Source organism: Electrophorus electricus, chromosome 14, assembly GCF_041902795.1.
Source record: "Electrophorus electricus isolate QZ-2024a chromosome 14, ASM4190279v1, whole genome shotgun sequence".
Classification (NCBI taxonomy): Eukaryota; Metazoa; Chordata; class Actinopteri; order Gymnotiformes; family Gymnotidae; genus Electrophorus; species Electrophorus electricus.
The window spans coordinates 5,600,054-5,617,500 of NC_137510.1; the positions used below are offsets into that span (position 1 = coordinate 5,600,054).

General features: G+C 44.7%; 1 protein-coding gene across 5 annotated transcripts in view; it reads left to right on the forward strand.

Annotated features, from left to right (window-relative positions):
* Nucleotides 1-17,447, forward strand: part of dnah5 (dynein, axonemal, heavy chain 5) — an 83,807-nt gene that overhangs the window by 29,364 nt on the left and 36,996 nt on the right. For all 5 annotated transcript variants that reach the window (XM_081696278.1, XM_081696275.1, XM_081696276.1 and 2 more), the window contains 21 exons: nt 644-843; nt 1,508-1,661; nt 1,861-2,024; nt 2,170-2,326; nt 2,538-2,750; nt 3,218-3,442; nt 4,411-4,583; nt 5,224-5,402; nt 5,525-5,712; nt 6,869-7,063; nt 7,376-7,510; nt 7,832-7,939; nt 8,178-8,331; nt 8,485-8,631; nt 9,640-9,881; nt 12,427-12,603; nt 14,093-14,297; nt 15,224-15,366; nt 15,558-15,692; nt 16,146-16,268; nt 16,992-17,205. In XM_081696278.1, the coding sequence (XP_081552404.1) occupies nt 644-843; nt 1,508-1,661; nt 1,861-2,024; nt 2,170-2,326; nt 2,538-2,750; nt 3,218-3,442; nt 4,411-4,583; nt 5,224-5,402; nt 5,525-5,712; nt 6,869-7,063; nt 7,376-7,510; nt 7,832-7,939; nt 8,178-8,331; nt 8,485-8,631; nt 9,640-9,881; nt 12,427-12,603; nt 14,093-14,297; nt 15,224-15,366; nt 15,558-15,692; nt 16,146-16,268; nt 16,992-17,205 (3,631 nt within the window). The remainder of the gene's footprint in view (nt 1-643; nt 844-1,507; nt 1,662-1,860; nt 2,025-2,169; nt 2,327-2,537; nt 2,751-3,217; nt 3,443-4,410; nt 4,584-5,223; nt 5,403-5,524; nt 5,713-6,868; nt 7,064-7,375; nt 7,511-7,831; nt 7,940-8,177; nt 8,332-8,484; nt 8,632-9,639; nt 9,882-12,426; nt 12,604-14,092; nt 14,298-15,223; nt 15,367-15,557; nt 15,693-16,145; nt 16,269-16,991; nt 17,206-17,447) is intronic.

A 17,447-nucleotide genomic window follows, 5' to 3' on the forward strand; every position in this document is an offset into this window, starting at 1 on the left:
AGCCCGATAAAATATTGGTAGATGACTAGATTATTCATTTTCAGCATGGCGCACTGCAATGTCTGGTGTTCTCTTTCATGATAGCTTCTTGTGAGTTTTGCTGTTAAATGTTTCAAGGCTCATGAAAGCATGAACCTCCTGGTAACTTGGCAGAACTTTAAGAAGTTTTAAGAACTGAACAGCTCTTGAATAATTTCATCTATTTCAAACTGAGGACATATTGATAATATTGAGGATTATTGGGGCACTATACCTATTGTATTATGATGACTAAGTATATAGACCATTATATATAGTCCAGTCTATAGTCATTTTAGTATCTTGTGTTTGAGTGGATAGTCCATGTTAACTGACTCTTTCCTATTGAATCTTGTCTGTGTTGATCCCACTAAGGCAAATTTCTATGTCATGTAGGCATGGCAATAAAATATTGAGTTTTTGACCTTGAATTTTAGTCTTTAAATGTTCAGTTACCAACAGTAATGACCTTATTCATGACCCAAAATGGGAATCTAGGAGAACCTCTAATGTCATGTCCATTCACGTCTCGGCACATTCTATGCAACTATGTATAGTTTACATAGAATTTCTCCTGCCGCTTTTCCCTTTTTGGTGATGTAATGTTACTTGTACATTGCAATAGGACATCTGTATTAGTGCCGTGAAAGAGCGAGACATCGAGCAGAAGCTAAAGCAAGTGATGGCCGAGTGGGACAACAAGACCTTCACCTTTGCCCAGTTCAAAACCCGTGGTGAACTGCTGCTGCGTGGAGACAGCACCTCTGAGATCACCAGCAACATGGAGGACAGCCTCATGGTCCTAAGCTCTCTAATGAGCAACAGGTAAATCACTCTGCAGGTCTCAATTCCAGCTCTGCTCCTGGAGATCTACCACCCTGTGGAGTATAATTACAGCCCTGGTCTTGGAGACCTACCACCCTGTGGAGTATAATTACAGCCCTGGTCTTGGAGACCTACCACCCTGTGGAGTATAATTACAGCCCTGGTCTTAGAGACCTACCACCCTGTGGTATATAGCTCCAGCTCTGATCTATCACTCTACAGATTTCAGTTTACCACCCTGTGGAGTACAGTTCAAACTCTGTTCCTGGAAATCTACTGGGTTGCTGAGTTTAAATCCAACCTTGTTACTGAAGATCTGTGTCCTGGCAGAGTAAATAGTTATGTGGAACAGATTTACTTTGATGGCTGAGGTGTCCCCTACTCACATATCAAAGAGCAGCCAACATTACTGCACAAATTGTGGCTGCATACTATGTCTGCACTTTTATGCTCTCATGACTTTGTTAACATCAAATACAACAATTCAGTAACAAACTATCCGACTATATTGAATAACATAATTAAACAAGCATCTGGGTCTTTTAAAAATATAAATTATATGTATAAATAACATGGAATGTAAAATCCCATTCTCTTCACATTTGCCTCATTTGCACCTGAAAATTACACTGAATAACTTTCTTAACAAAAACTATTTCTTCAGGTATAACACCCCATTCAAGGCTCAGATCCAGAAGTGGGTCCAAAATTTGTCCAACACCACAGACATCATTGAGAACTGGATGACTGTGCAGAATCTCTGGCTCTACCTGGAGGCAGTGTTTGTAGGTGGAGACATAGCCAAACAGCTTCCTAAGGTGCCTAGTTCCCTTACTTTTTCTGAGGTATTCCATTGCATACATATTAGCAGGTTTAGGTTCAAAACATCCAAATCTCCTGGCAGGGTTTTGTAGGAAAGTCTACTGAATTCCCGAAGATCATAACATTTTAAAGCTTCTGTGAAACTTTCTGGCTCATGGATTAGTCAGTGATTGTTTTGCCCCTCCTGTGCTCCAGGAGGCTAAGCGCTTCTCCAACATCGATAAGTCCTGGGTGAAGATCATGACCCGGGCCCACGAGATGCCCAATGTAATACAGTCCTGTGTGGGGGATGAGACCATGGGCCAGCTCTTACCTCATATTCTTGAGCAGCTAGAGATTTGCCAGAAATCTCTCACTGGGTACATATCCCACCCTGCATTCAGCCCTTTACATGGCATTGCTGTGTGGAGACTTTAGTGGAAACTTACAGATTAATTCAAGTTCTTTCATTACTAGTGGTTTTCACATCTGTCGGCTGTGCTAACTTGTCAGTTTTGGTTGAAGGTACCTGGAGAAGAAGCGGCTACTCTTCCCGCGTTTCTTCTTTGTGTCGGATCCAGCTCTGCTGGAGATCCTGGGTCAGGCATCTGACTCTCACACCATCCAGGCTCATCTGCTCAACGTCTTTGACAATATCAAATCCGTTCGTTTTCATGACAAGGTAATGCCACTTCTAGCATCGTATTTTTTTTTTTGTCCACATAAATATTGCTCATCAAACAATAGTTTCCAAAACCCACCAAACTTTTTGCAGTGAGTCAGAGAAGATTAGGCCATACTCTGACAGCTTTGCTATATTCTTCAAAACCAAGCAGATGATTTTTGGTGAAAATCTTGGAAATATGGAATACTGCTGCATGTCTTTGTCCTAGATGTATGACCGAATCCTATCCATATCATCACGTGAGGGGGAAACTGTGGACTTGGACAAGCCAGTGACAGCTGAGGGCAACGTGGAGGTGTGGCTCAACGCCCTCCTGAAGGAGTCCCAGAGGTCTTTGCATCTCATCATTCGTCAGGCAGCCATGGCCATTCAAGACTCTACCTTCCAGCTTATTGACTTCCTGGAGTCCTTCCCTGCGCAGGTACTCAGGGACAAACCCACAACTCAGTGACATTATTGGAATAACCATGATTTTTGTCTCAAATTCCCAATCAGGATTTTTCAAGACAATGGCATGGACATCTCTAACTATCACTAACTTCACTAATTAAAGGAAGCATAAATGTAAATAGTGTATGTTAGAGTAAGTGAGCTATTATAGCATTGTTCCTAAACTACAAAAACAGGCCATGTCAGTTGCAGAAATTTTATAATTATGTGCTTAAAGGTATCATTTATCTAAAATTGATCTTGTGCTGGGACTGCTAATCTTCATTATAAGCATTTTTTTTTCTTCATCAAACTGCCCCTTTAAGTGTTGGGATGACTCAAGAACCCTCTGCAAAAAAATATCTTAAATGTTTAAGTGGAGTATATGAATTCCCCACTGATGCAAAAGCAGTGTTCGTTAGGCCATTTTAACCAGATCATGTCCCTTCTGTTGCATAGGTAGGTTTGCTGGGCATCCAGATGATCTGGACGAGGGACTCAGAAGAGGCCTTAACCAATGCTCGGTTTGACCGCAAAATCATGACCAAAACCAACCAGTCTTTTCTGGAGCTCCTCAATACCCTCATTGACATGACCACAAAGGACCTGGACACAGTGGAACGTACCAAATACGAAACACTAATCACCATTCATGTGCATCAGAGGGACATCTTTGATGACTTGGTGAGTAAATAAAAGTAGATTTAGATTCTGAAACCACAGGCTTTCTATGGAAACTGATCCAGATGCATGAATTTCAGTGTGGGAGTTTTTGAAATAAAGTTCAGAACATTTTGGCATTATTTATATCCAGTGTTAGATGTGAAAGACTTTGGGTTCTTTGTCAAGCCTTTCTTTACTGTGCTATTCACAAAGTAGTATTGCACACCACTCTGTTTCTATCTGCCAGCTGAAGGATCTGTGTGAAAAAGAAAGTACGTGAGCATTGGGGTCTCAGAAGCCTCAAAACCTTTGCCAAATAAACATTTGTTTTTATAGCTAAACAATAGCTAAAAAGCATTCTAGCTAGTGACTGCCAGCTGAATTACCCCGTGTCCTATTTCAAATATAACATGACACTCCTCAGTGTTTTGAACAGAAGCCATATTAGCTGTTCTGCGTTATGTACGTTTCATCTTGCACAGACTTTGTAGTAGCAGTCAAATGGGCCCGTCTCCTGCTCTTTTAGAACTGAGTTCCAAATTTCACAAAGAAATGAGTTTTTCAGAGTTGCATTTCAGTATTCTGGATCTTACTCAAGGACATATGTTTTTGTTTGAGTTCATATATTTATTGGATTTTGATCATGCAGATTTGTTTCTGCTGCTTGCATACTGACTGTACACATGATTGATTGCTTGGCCTTTGCATTGGTTTACCAACAAAGGCTTGGAAGTCTGAAAATATATCTGGAAACCTAAAGGCACACAATCATCCACAAGCACTAATTTTTAGTAACATTGAATAAAAACCCCTGTGTACCATTTACCGTTGTAACACTTTTTAATGTAATCAGACTCCTTAGGGAGATTATCACTGTCAAGGTTTTGAGCCATAACTGGGCTGCCACTAGTGTTCATTGATGGTTGGTATCACTTGTAATCATTTCTTCTAAATATTTGGTCAGCGAGTCTCTGTTTTTCTCCGTCCAGTGTCGTTTGCACGTAAAAAGCCCTGCCGACTTCGAATGGCTGAAGCAGTGTCGATTCTACTTCAATGAGGACTCGGACAAGCTGTTGATCAACATCACGGATGTGGGCTTCGTGTACCAAAATGAATTCCTCGGCTGCACCGATAGACTGGTTATCACGCCGCTCACGGACAGGTGACCCTGGGACCAATACACCTGTTTCTCTTCACCCCGTACTAGACCTGCTTAAATTACATTGTTTCCAAAAACTACATGCTGTCACCCCCCCAGCAGGTACCGAGCCAGCCCTCAAAGATCACGCACGCCAATCACAGTGCACCTCGCCTTCCCTGGTCCCAATCACTGGTTTATTGAGTTATCTCCTTCACCTGTCCCTCATTTATCACCCCTCTGTTTAATCACCACAAGTGGCAGTGCTCCGCAGTGATGTGATCTGGCCTTCCTGTCAGGCTGTGCTAAGCTCCTGCCATATGTGCCAGGCAGAGGCTTTACTTTGTGATCTTTATCTCTGATGCTTTGAGTTCATCACTTGCACTTTGCTCCTGACCTCATCATGTCACACGTGCACGCTCGTTTTGTCTCCTTGAGCAGTCCAACTCCATGTTGGTATATTTCGGCATAAACTAAGATCTATGAGTGCTGCATATTTTTTCCCAAGCAAGTCAGCAGCAAAATAGTGGGATATAACGCAGTATAGGCTACCAAAAGGATGCATTGCGATGACTGTAGATGTGGGTTAACCGTTTTGTCTGCGTAATCATAGCCCCCATATGTCTACTGAGGCGACAGTGGTGCGGTTTTATCTCCGGCTCAGGTGCTACATTACCTTGGCCCAGGCTCTGGGCATGAGCATGGGGGGTGCTCCAGCAGGGCCAGCTGGAACAGGAAAGACTGAGACCACCAAAGACATGGGCCGCTGTCTGGGAAAGTACGTGGTTGTCTTCAACTGCTCGGACCAGATGGATTTCCGAGGCCTGGGACGAATATTTAAAGGCAAGACATGCTACGTGTTTATTAGCCACTTCCTTATCAGCGTTTGTGTGTATCAGAGTGTATGTTTGTCTTTGCAAAGTGGGGACTTCGAGGGATTTCTTTAACGCTTTTCGTTTGCGAAGGCCTCGCTCAGTCGGGCTCCTGGGGTTGTTTCGACGAGTTCAACCGCATCGACCTCCCCGTGCTGTCTGTGGCCGCGCAGCAGATCGCCACCGTGCTGACCTGCAAGAAGGAACGCCGCAAGACCTTCGTCTTCACCGACGGAGACTCCGTGGAGATGAACCCAGAGTTCGGCATCTTCCTCACCATGGTCAGTCCCATCAGCCCCTCCACCGCACATCCCCCACCAGATCCCGGGCACGTTCGCCAGTCGGAAAAAGAATGTTTGCTCTGCGTAGGCTCATTCCATGTAATAGGTGTATCTGTGTCCCAGCGCAGCAACTGCTCTGTCTTTCCAACACCCTCACTGCATTTCATTACTTATAAATGAGAGTTTTTATTCCATGCGGGTCGTGTGAGGCAGAGGGTTCATTCCCCCATGGAAAACACAGGCAATGAGAATTGCATTATGGCAGGGGGTCAAGGGCTCAATTTTCCAACTGCACAACAGGACACACAAAGGCTGTGCCAAATATGTTGTAATATATCAAATATAAATATGAAAAAATACATGTATAAAAATATCAATTTTATATAAATGTGTATCTATAATGAATCAAATATAGCGCAGCACAAGTTGTTAGCATATCTATTTATTCTGCCAGTGTTATTCTTAGAGGCTTGTTTTTCGTGGTATATTTTAAAACTACCTTTTAGCCCTTGACTTCAACCTGAAAGCACAAGAAAAGACATTGAAGTGTGACAAATAGGAAGTTTCACACACTCTCTCTCTCTCTCTCTCTCACTCTCACACACACACACACACACACACACACACACACACACACACACACACACACACACACACACACTCACACACACTCACACACTCACACACACACACACTCTCACACACACTCACACACTCACACACACACACACACACACTCACACACACTCACACACACACACACACACACACTCACACATACATACACACACACACACTCACACACACACACACACACACACACACACACACACACACACACTCACACATACATACACACACACACACTCACACATACATACACACTCACACATACATACACACACACACACACACACACACACACACACTCACACATACACTCACACACACACTCACACACACACACACTCACACATACATACACACACACACACACACACACACACACACACACACACACACACACACACACACACACAAGTGTATATATAAGTTTCCTGGGCCTAATGTGGCCTAATACACACACACACACACACACACACACACACACAGACTGTAAAATTTCCCAGCAATGTTGTTTGGTTGATCCATGTAGAACCCTGGATATGCCGGCCGTCAAGAGCTTCCAGAGAACCTCAAGATCAACTTCCGCTCTGTGGCCATGATGGTTCCCGACCGGCAGATCATCATCCGTGTCAAGCTGGCCAGCTGTGGCTTTATCGATAACATTGAACTCGCCAGGAAGTTCTTCACCCTCTACAAGCTTTGTGAGGAACAGCTCTCCAAGCAGGTGCGGCCGCTTACATTGTCACGTCCACCATTGCTTGGATTTCAAATCATTTGAGCTTGCATTTTTGCTTATTTTTTAACATGCAGCTCTTTCTAGAAGGGGTGCTCTCTTTCTTCCAAGGCGCTTAGCTTCTGTGATGTACCTTAACTGACATGCAGCGCACTAAATGTAGCACCTATATGTCTAATACAATCATTCAATTCCAAGTTCTTGAAGCTCGGTCGTCCTAGTAGTCCGTTGCTGTAATGAACTTTGCTTTTTTTGCCTTCGCATTTGGAATTACTGTGCTGTTTGCTCCCTGAATTCCATCAGGTTCACTACGACTTTGGCCTGAGGAACATCCTGTCTGTCCTGCGAACGCTCGGTGCCGCCAAGCGAGCCAATCCCAGTGACACGGAGTCCACCATCGTCATGAGGGTTCTCCGGGACATGAACCTGTCCAAACTCGTAAGCGTCCTGCTGTCTTCCGGGGGGGTTTGGTGCATGCTCACTGCAGGACAGAGGCGAGCTTAAATGTGCCAGGGTTGAGAAACAGATGCTGCCACGCTGGCTGTCCCTGGGACAGCTGGGTCGCGTCCCCCCGCTGCGCCGCGTCCCCCCGCGCGCGATAGCGTTCATGTGCGGGAGCTTTCCTTTCAAAGCGACTACACAGCCGACCTCTTGTTGAACTTTGAACTCATCCGAGGCTGCACCTTGTTTTTTACTCCTGTGGTTCGTCAACCATTACCGTGCTGATCCGTGTCGTTGTCCATGTCTCTCTGCCGCAAGATTGACGAGGACGAGCCACTCTTCCTCAGCTTGATCGAAGACCTGTTCCCTGGAATCCAGCTGGACAAGGCCGGATACCCCCAGCTGGAGGCTGCCATAGACGCACAAGTGCGTAAGATTACCACTGCAGTAGCTTGGTCACGGCTGGTCACGCTGTCGCCATGGGAATCCTCCTGTCGTGCCATAGTCTAATAAAGGCAGAAAATAAATGAGTTTCAAAAGAAAACAAATATCTGTGGAGATTTGTCTGTGTTTTAGTCTAGCTTTTTTAAATTTTCTCCTATGAACTTCTTTTACCACTTTCTTCGTTATAAGCTGTAATTTGTGTTTTTATGCGGGTGCCCAGGTCACAGAGGCTGGACTGATCAACCATCCTCCTTGGAGGCTGAAGGTGATCCAGCTTTTTGAGACCCAGAGAGTGCGCCATGGAATGATGGCACTAGGACCCAGTGGATCAGGGAAGAGCACCTGTATCCACATCCTCATGAAGGCCATGACTGGTGAGAAACAGTCATCGATCGTTAACATGGAAATGAATTAAAATTCAATCATCACTGAATCAACACATAAACACAAGATAAATCTTTGTGTGTGTGTGTGTGTGTGTGTGTGTGTGTGTGTGTGTGTGTGTGTGTGTGTGTGTGTGTATTCAGACTGTGGGCAGCCTCATCGAGAGATGCGAATGAACCCCAAGTCCATTACAGCGCCCCAGATGTTCGGCAGGCTTGATGTAGCAACCAATGACTGGACTGATGGCATATTCTCCACTCTCTGGAGAAAGACCCTGAGGGCTAAAAAAGGTGTGTATGTGTGTGTGTGTGTGCACGTGCAAAAAAGCAATAGATATCATAGACAATCGCTTTTTCAGCTCTTTATTCTACCTAAGTAAGATTCTTCTCTGAAAATACAGAAGCACCGGAGGCTAGTACAATCTTTAAAAACACTGTCATTAAAATCTTTCTAGTTCAGCCTTGTAAAGTTCAAAGTGTGCAGTGTTGAACTAAAATGCAAATTGTTTCCAAATTCAGAGTGTGGTTCAGTGTGTTTTCCTGTAAGTATCTCAGGCCTGAGCTGTTTGACCACCAGCTTCCTCATTTAGTTCAGAGAACACTGCTAATTCTGCTCAAAGCTCTTCACAAACAACTGCAACAGAACAGAGGCATCCGTGATCCCCCCCCCCCACACACACACACACACCACCGCCACCTCCTGGCTTGGGAAAAAAACAAAAGCAAAAGAAAGATCTGTGAAGCTTCAAATGGAACTGGTCATCTACAAAGGAGTGGGGTTTGTCCAGAAGCACATGGAGCTGTCTTGACGCTCATGTCAGACAGAACCCGCCCAAGGCGTATAGAAAGAGGATATTTCTGCATGTGAAGATGCAGCATGAAAGCTCTGTAGACTAAATGCTCTCACTCTAAATACACACTGTGCTGGTGGCTGCTAAGTCCAGGCTTTGATGTTAAATATGTTTCTAAATCTGCTTTCGGTGATCACAATTCCTGCGTGATGCTGTTCCTAAGCCTGTCCTCCTCTGCACCGTCCCATATGTTGCATCTTTTAGGTGTACATGTTTCTGCCTTTCTTTTTCTTCCCTTTCCTTTGTTCTTTTGTTTCTATCTCTCGCTCTGTCTCTCTTGCTGTCATTTCTCTTGGTCTCTCTTTATATGTTTTCCTCTCTCTCTCTCTTACTGGTAACTTCATTATTGTTCCTAAATCTTCATTCCTAAATCTGTCAAAAAAAAAAAAAAAGAATCCTGGATTTTTTAAAATGTTCTCTTGGTGAGTCACTTCGTGGTCTGTTCCAGGAGAACACATCTGGATCGTGCTGGATGGCCCGGTGGATGCCATATGGATCGAGAACCTCAACTCTGTGCTGGACGACAACCGCACACTGACACTGGCCAATGGCGACCGCATTCCCATGGCCCCCAGCTGCAAGGTCGTCTTCGAGCCGCACAACATCGACAACGCCTCCCCCGCCACGGTCTCCCGGAATGGCATGGTCTTCATGAGCTCCTCCGTACTCAGCTGGAGTCCCATTCTGGAGGTGAGAGCTCACGGAATAACTGCCAGCTACCGGAAAATCGCGAGTTTTCCAGAAAAGATGAATGCAAGCCCTGTGATGCATGGGAATACATTTGAGAATAGAAACAGGAACATACCAAGGAAAATCTTTAAAAATCTCAATCAATATTACATTAGATTTGCATTCATAGTGCACAGAAATGTATTATTATTTCATTATAATGCATTTCACTGTGAGAGCTCAGAAGATGTGAGATTTAGTTGATTAGGTTCAGATTCACACACCATACAGAAGCATGTTTTTTAAAGTAGTGTCAGGAGACTCAACAGACTTTAGGGTGTTCCACATAGGCTCCAGGAGGATTCATACACAGACAGGTCTGTTGGTGTGCCATGGAGTGTCCAGGCTCCCATTACCATAGCGACCTGTTTAACTCCAGCTCTGCATGAGCTCATGTTATGAGTTGAGTCTGAAACCCTCGCTGTGCTCCTACAAGTTGAATGGAACCATTAGTGTGTTAGTGTGGTGGTAGTGGACTAAAGTGTGTGTGTGTGTGTGTGTGTGTGTGTGTGTGTGTGTGTGTGTGTGTGTGTGTGTGAGTCAGAGAGTAAGTGAGAGAGACAGGGATATGGATGAAGTTCTCTATTTTATTGTTTTCTGAGTTAATAAATCCTAAGACCTTTATTTTGACTAACCTTCGGAGTCTGGATGTGCTCCACTATTCCAAGGATTGGACTGGAAGAAATATAGAGGATAGACGACAGACAAGATGACAGGGATGAAGGTACAGATAAGGGATGAATAGAGGATGGATGGAGGATGGATAGAGGATGGATAATGGATGGATGGAGGATGGAGAGCAGATGGAGATCATGGATAGAGAATGGATAAAGGATGGATGGAGTATGGATAAAGGATAGCTAGAGGATAAATAAAGGATGGAGAGCAGATGGAGAGGATGGACAGAGGTTTGATGGACGACAGACAAGATGAAGGTACAGATAAGGGATGGATAGAGGATGGATGGAGGATGGATGGAGGATGGATAAAGGATGGATAGAGGATAGAGAGTGTGTGTGTGTATATGTGTGTGTGTGTGTGTGTGTGTGTGTGTGTGTGTGTGTGTGTGTGTGTGTGTGTGTGTGTGTGTGATGCGTCTTCCGCATCTCCCACTATTTAAGCATGTGTGTGTCTACAGTGATGTTCACAGCATGGTATGTTACAGCTATTCTGAACTATTAAAACACTCCCTGAAATGTCATCTCCTTTTCTCAAAACAGAAAACACAAACCCCAGAGTTCAAGCTGTATTCACAAAACCGTTGAAAAGCAAACAGTCGACTCAAAACAATGTTATCAGATGACACACGAAGCCACTCAATGCTTAAACACTACACAGCAGTTATTACACACTAAATACATGTATATACAGCAGTCAATACACACTTCTGAAAACAGTGCAAAACACAGTGCTCTTGGCATGGTGGTAGAAAAAATCTAGCATATTTTAGAATTTGTTTGTTTATGCATATAATACGGAAATATATTAATTGTAATATTTTTATTTGTATTACCTTAAGCAATGTCATTCCTTGTCAGCATGTCTATGGGCTGGGTCAGGCCACATGATTTCATCTACGTCACGGGCAGCGTTCTGCCTCGCTACACAACGGGGAAAGTATCCTTCGGTATTCCGAATCCAGCCTTGAAAAATCCACTCGTCATCATAAGCTTACTTCCACCCGCTGGATTAGGTGTTCCCAGGTGTAGCGTGGTGATGGAGAACCCGTAGCAGCTGATGGCTGCGCACAGGGTCCCGTTTCCACCGCTTCTGTAACGTTGGTCAGTTATGTCGCGTCCTCTCCTTCTCTCGGCGAGAGTAAACCCAGCTTCGTCCAAACAGATACATTCATGGGGTTTCTGCATGGACTGCAGTTCACACGTTCTCTATACGCACAGTGAAAACAGACCAAAAATGTTTTGTGCCACAGTATATCTCATGTCTGTACAAACACCGTACATGCTAGTATGTGCGACTGGACCGTAAATCTACACTTCCTTGCACATATCGATATCGCTTCTCATTACTCAGTAGGCTGGTTTCATCGGTATCTGCTGGCCTAGCAGGATAAAGTTCACTGGGCTAAGACCATAAGATACTGTCCCTTCAAAAACATTTGTCTTCTGTAATCCGCTATTGTATTTCACGCAGTCAAGTTGCATTACTTTGTCAGAATATATCAGTGAGATTCTCCTGTTGTGAGAATCACAATCCAGTTCACACGTGCCACTTGCATTTTAACTGGGTTTTATCCTGCTTATATGAGTTCAACGCCAATTGTTGATTATACACCTGTGTAGAGTTTTCACCTGTAGTGTGCTAGCCATGACATCAGTGTGCTAGTTGTGTTTAGCTTTGCGGCCTGGGTGGTTTTGCAAAAAGACTGAACTAGATCTGAAAAGAGTGCCTAAAGTGTGTGTGTGTGTGTGTGTGTGTGTGTGTGTGTGTGTGTGTGCGTGCGTGTATGTGTGTGTGTGTGTGTGTGTGTGTGTGTGTACATGTGTAGGGCTGGCTGATGACTCGCCCCGCCCAGGAGGCGGAGCTACTGCGGGATCTCTTCACGCACTCTTTCCCCGAGCTCTACCGCTTCAGTGTCCAGTCCCTGGACCATAGGATGGCCGTGCTGGAGGCCTTCGTCATCGTGCAGTCCACCACCATGCTGCAGGGGCTGATCCAACCCAAGGTGCGTGTCGCCTGCACCCGGCAAACCCCGACCTGCTCCGGAACAGAACAAACACATGTTCCAGTCGTTTACTGGGTTATAATCAAACCTTGCATTGGTGGGACCCAAAGTGAGAATTTATGATCCGGTCTGGAGATTATGTGGGATTTTCAATATTCAGATAACTGTGACAAATCTGAAGCCCAGAAGAGTTAAAGAATCATAATTCATATGCCCTTGCTTCAAATGGCACCATATATAAAGATCTTTTTAACATTAAAGTGGACTAAAGCAATTCATCAGCGCCTGCCTTATTGTTTTAAAATCCCTCCCCGACTGCATTGTGCTTTTGTTCGAGTAGAAATTAGATGGACGGTCTCCGGGTAAATGTCACAAGCCCTTCGCACGGTCCCTCTCGACGCATTCCGCTCGGGAGACATGAGTTGCGCTCCTTCGTAACGGGAGTGCCTGTTACATCTCGAGGCATGGCAGAACTGAATGTGTCAGCATGGACAGCCCTTCCAGGCTTTGACAGAATGCATTTCTCACACCAGGGTCTGAACAGGACCCCTCTGTCAGCCTTCATTACTTTGTATATGTACCCATGATTCAGCAATGAGACTGATTTAAGGCTAAATGAAAGCAATTTGTAGTTTCATTGTGAATTATGTGTCATTGTTTTACCAGAGTAAGTTATGTGGAGTTGTTTTACGAGAGAAAGTTATGCGTATTTACTTTGCCTTCAAGAATGTTTTGTTTTTGTTTTTTTAACTTGAAGTAGTGGGTCAGGCAAGTTGCAGCAGGTGTAACGGGTATGACAGCGTGCTGGAACTATGACCGGTGTGACAGCACACTTAAAGTGACTTGTCAGGCTAGTGGTTGCATGGTGTTAGTCCCTGACCCCTAGACTGCAGGATCGGATTGGTTCTCCAGTGCAGACCTGCTCAGTGCAGCTACCGTCCTTGCTAAGCATGCATGTGTGCACAACTGTTTACATAGTGAAATAAATACACACAAAAAAAGGTTTTAAGTATGGAACGAAAACAATGTTTGTATCTTTAATGTAATTATTGTTTACCATCAGCGGGTGTCTCTGGCAGTGGCTGATTCCCTGGTGGGAGGGGTAAATGTTTGACTCATCAGTCAATCTGACAGTGGTTGATTCCTCTGGTGGGAGGGGCCATCTGATTGTCCTTTTCTCGCCATTTCCATGCTGTGTCCCTCTGCCTATAGCAATCTTTGATTGGGTCCTGGGCTACCAGACATTTTGGAGCCTGATAATGACTTTAAATTTGTTGATACATAGAAGATTATCAGTCAATTCAAAGATTCTTGCTTGAAAGATGCAATGTTTTCGATGCAAGATTTTCAAACCTGACTCGATATAACAACACATTGTTTCCACGCAGAAACCCGTAGCCAGCCTCAACCACCGTCCCATGGGAACTGTTTGTGCTGGTGACGTGTTGCTGTGAATGCAGCCTGATGGGGTTGGGTGTCGTGTGCGCAGGAGCAAGGCGGAGAGGTGTCCCCCGATCATTTGGAGCGCCTGTATGGTTTTGCCCTCATGTGGAGCATCGGGGCCCTCCTGGAGCTCGACGATCGAAAGAAGATGGAGAGCTGGCTCCGTCGCCATGACAACATCCATCTGGACCTGCCAGACATCCCGTCCGACAGCGAGGACACCATGTTCGACTACCATGTCACCAGTGATGGTACAGACCATAAACACACCGCCGCACTTTTTCTTCTTTTACTTTTCTCCTAGGTGCTCTTGCTTTCTGGCTTCCTTTCTCTCGCTCAGCGGCTCCCTGCTGCTCTCTGCCTCTTTGGTTTTTTGTTTCTTATTCTTGGTCCGTCTCTTTCGGCTTTCTCTGTCTCTTTATGCTCCGTCGAGTAGTGTATAACAAATAACAGCATGAAGGATGATCTTCACATTTCTTCATATTTTTTAATTTTTTTCCCGGCTGCAAAGGCCACGGAAACCCTCTGATTGCCGCCTGACGCTTCCACCGTACGTGTTTGCAATATATTCTTGCTTTTTTCTCTCCAGAATTTAAATCAGTGTTCAAAACTTTAGCCCTGGGTCCTGTGTTTCGCATGTGTTTTCCCCTGCCTTTGGAATATCCGTTTCCCATGTACCTGCTGGCTACTTTTGTGTCCCTGTCGTGTTATTCCCATTTGATTGTAAAAGCCACTTTTCAATGCTCTTTGCCTCAGTAGTGAGTGGCAAGGGGAGCTTCGGGACAAACCGGCTTGAGAAAAGCAGCACTTCTCACATGAGCCCACAGTGAGAAGTGGTTGTCTTTTGAGCTGACACTTTGTAGCCCAGTGGGAGGGGACTGGGTCAGCAGTGTTTAGAGCACAGTCGTGCGGTTCTTGGACTGATTTCTTAATCAGAGCACAGACTGGGAGTGCTGGGAATTGGGTCTTCGTGTCCTTTTTGGTTGGTAGAATCAGCTTCCTTGCGCCTCACCCTACCTTTCCGGGTTTTTTTTTTTTTTTTTTGGTTTTATAACAGTCTGTGCAAGGAGTTGGATCACAAAGAGTCAGTATTGTCCTGTGAATCAGTGTTTTGCCTCTTAGAGCTGAGGTTTCTGGGCTGTTGCCTTCAGCTCAGGATCTCGTTGGCTGCGTGTAGGTCAGTGGGTTCACTGGAGCTCACGAGTGGAAGAGTACATTTACCCTACGGACTCCACTCCCGCGTACAGCTCTATACTGGTGCCCAACGTGGACAACGTACGCACGGATTTCCTAATCCAGACCGTTGCCAGGCAGGGCAAGGTAAGCAAAATATGAGACAGAAGCCACCCAAGAAGAGACTTGGGAAAGAATTTGTTTTTAAATGCTCTATCAAACACCAACATTCACCGTCACACGAACAATTTGTCAATTTCAAAATTATGTCGATACAAACAATGTGACAGACCTAAAGGTTCTCCAAACCCCCATGTGCTTTTCTTCATGTGCCACAGGCCGTGCTCCTGATAGGAGAGCAGGGCACCGCCAAGACAGTCATCATCAAACGCTACCTGTCCAAATACGACCCAGAATCCCACGCTGCTAAGAGCCTCAACTTTTCATCAGCCACCACGCCGCTCATGTTCCAGGTTAATGTCAGTTTTTTCTCTTCTTATAATGTTTTCTCCTTCTATATACAATTAGAAAAGAACCCATTTAAAAAAATGAAATTCATTGTCAGTTTATTTTCAAAAATGCTTCTTCATATGTTTGAGTAATGATGAAACTATTTTTAGACCAGGTCAGTCAGGTCCAGTTAACACCGATGATCACCATGTCCCTTGACGTGATACATATTTAAGCCTCTAAGGTAGACACAGGTGTGCGTGAGTAATTGATTGTGTTGGGAGTATCGGCCGATCCTCCGGCAAGGGTGTTTTGACTGATATTACGAGGCTAATGCTTTTCTCTGACAGTCTGCCTTCCCATTGACTATCTCTGCTATCGACTCCGGCTCCTTCAGAGAGGAGTTGTTTGTGGCCAGATGCCAAGTGCATCCATTAGTTATCAGTGCCTGTGTGATGTTTTCATGGGTTTGTCAGCGCTCCGTGGAGAGCTACGTGGACAAGCGGGTGGGAACGACGTATGGCCCCCCAGCAGGGAAGAAGATGTCTGTCTTTATTGATGACATCAACATGCCCGTGATCAATGAGTGGGGAGACCAGGTAAACTGTTGTGTGTTGAAGATGTGATAAATATCACCCAGGTGTGTCACTAAAGTAGAGCAGTTTTTCTGCTGCTCATGTGATCATGTGTGTTCTTCATAGCCATGTTTCCAATATTGACTCGACAGTCTGGGTTACACCAAACAGAGGTGAGAAGTCATTTGGCTCTGAGAAGTGTTGTGATGACATTTTAAGCAAAGACAGGTATCGGCCAAAATGCCCAATGTTGTCTCACAGAATCTTAGCTTTAGAAATGGAAACCGTCTAACTATAAATAGAAGTTTAACATGTTTTGAATTTAGCTGACTGATAGACCACAAAGTATTACAAGATGTGTTAGATTAGAAACAACTGTTTAATCAGAAAGTGTCTCACAGCTTCCAAAGGTGCCAAAACCCACATAATAACTCTCACAGAATCTAGGCTATATAATCCCATCCGTTATGAAAATGAACACATTCTCAACAAACTCGTCCGTTGTCTTATAAGGAAGAAAAAAGACTTAGATGGTAGCGCACAGCCTTGGCCAACCTCCACATTAACGTTTTAAACCGTTTTGGGTTAAAATCAAACCTTTACTAATTTTGGAGGCAACTCCAGGGAAAAACTGGTTGTATGGACTAGCAGACCTGGAAAGGTCAGTGACTTCCGAGCGAGGCCGTATGGCGGAGGAGCAAGCGGCACGTTCTGATCTCACTCGGAGGGACTTTTCTTCCTCCAAAGGTCACGAACGAGATCGTGCGGCAACTGATAGAGCAGAATGGCTTCTACAACCTGGAGAAGCCGGGAGAGTTCACCAACATCGTGGACATCCAGTTCCTAGCAGCCATGATTCACCCCGGCGGTGGCCGCAATGACATTCCCCAAAGGCTGAAGAGACATTTCTCCATCTTCAACTGCACACTCCCCTCTAACGCCTCCATAGACAAGATCTTTGGTCAGTGTACACGTACGCAGTCTCTCATTCCACAGAATGTAGATTTGGAGAAGCAGTGGGTAGAATTTAGAACGTTTGTGGTAAGCTGTATTTAAACACCCGTCAAGCAAGAATCTACTTAGTATTTCTTTAAAGTTTCGAAAACCTGAAGCTAAAGCTTTTTCACACCGTAGCTACTTTACAGTGTTTCCTACAATTGCACATACTTTTTTTAACCTGCTTGTGCTATAATCCTACTGCAT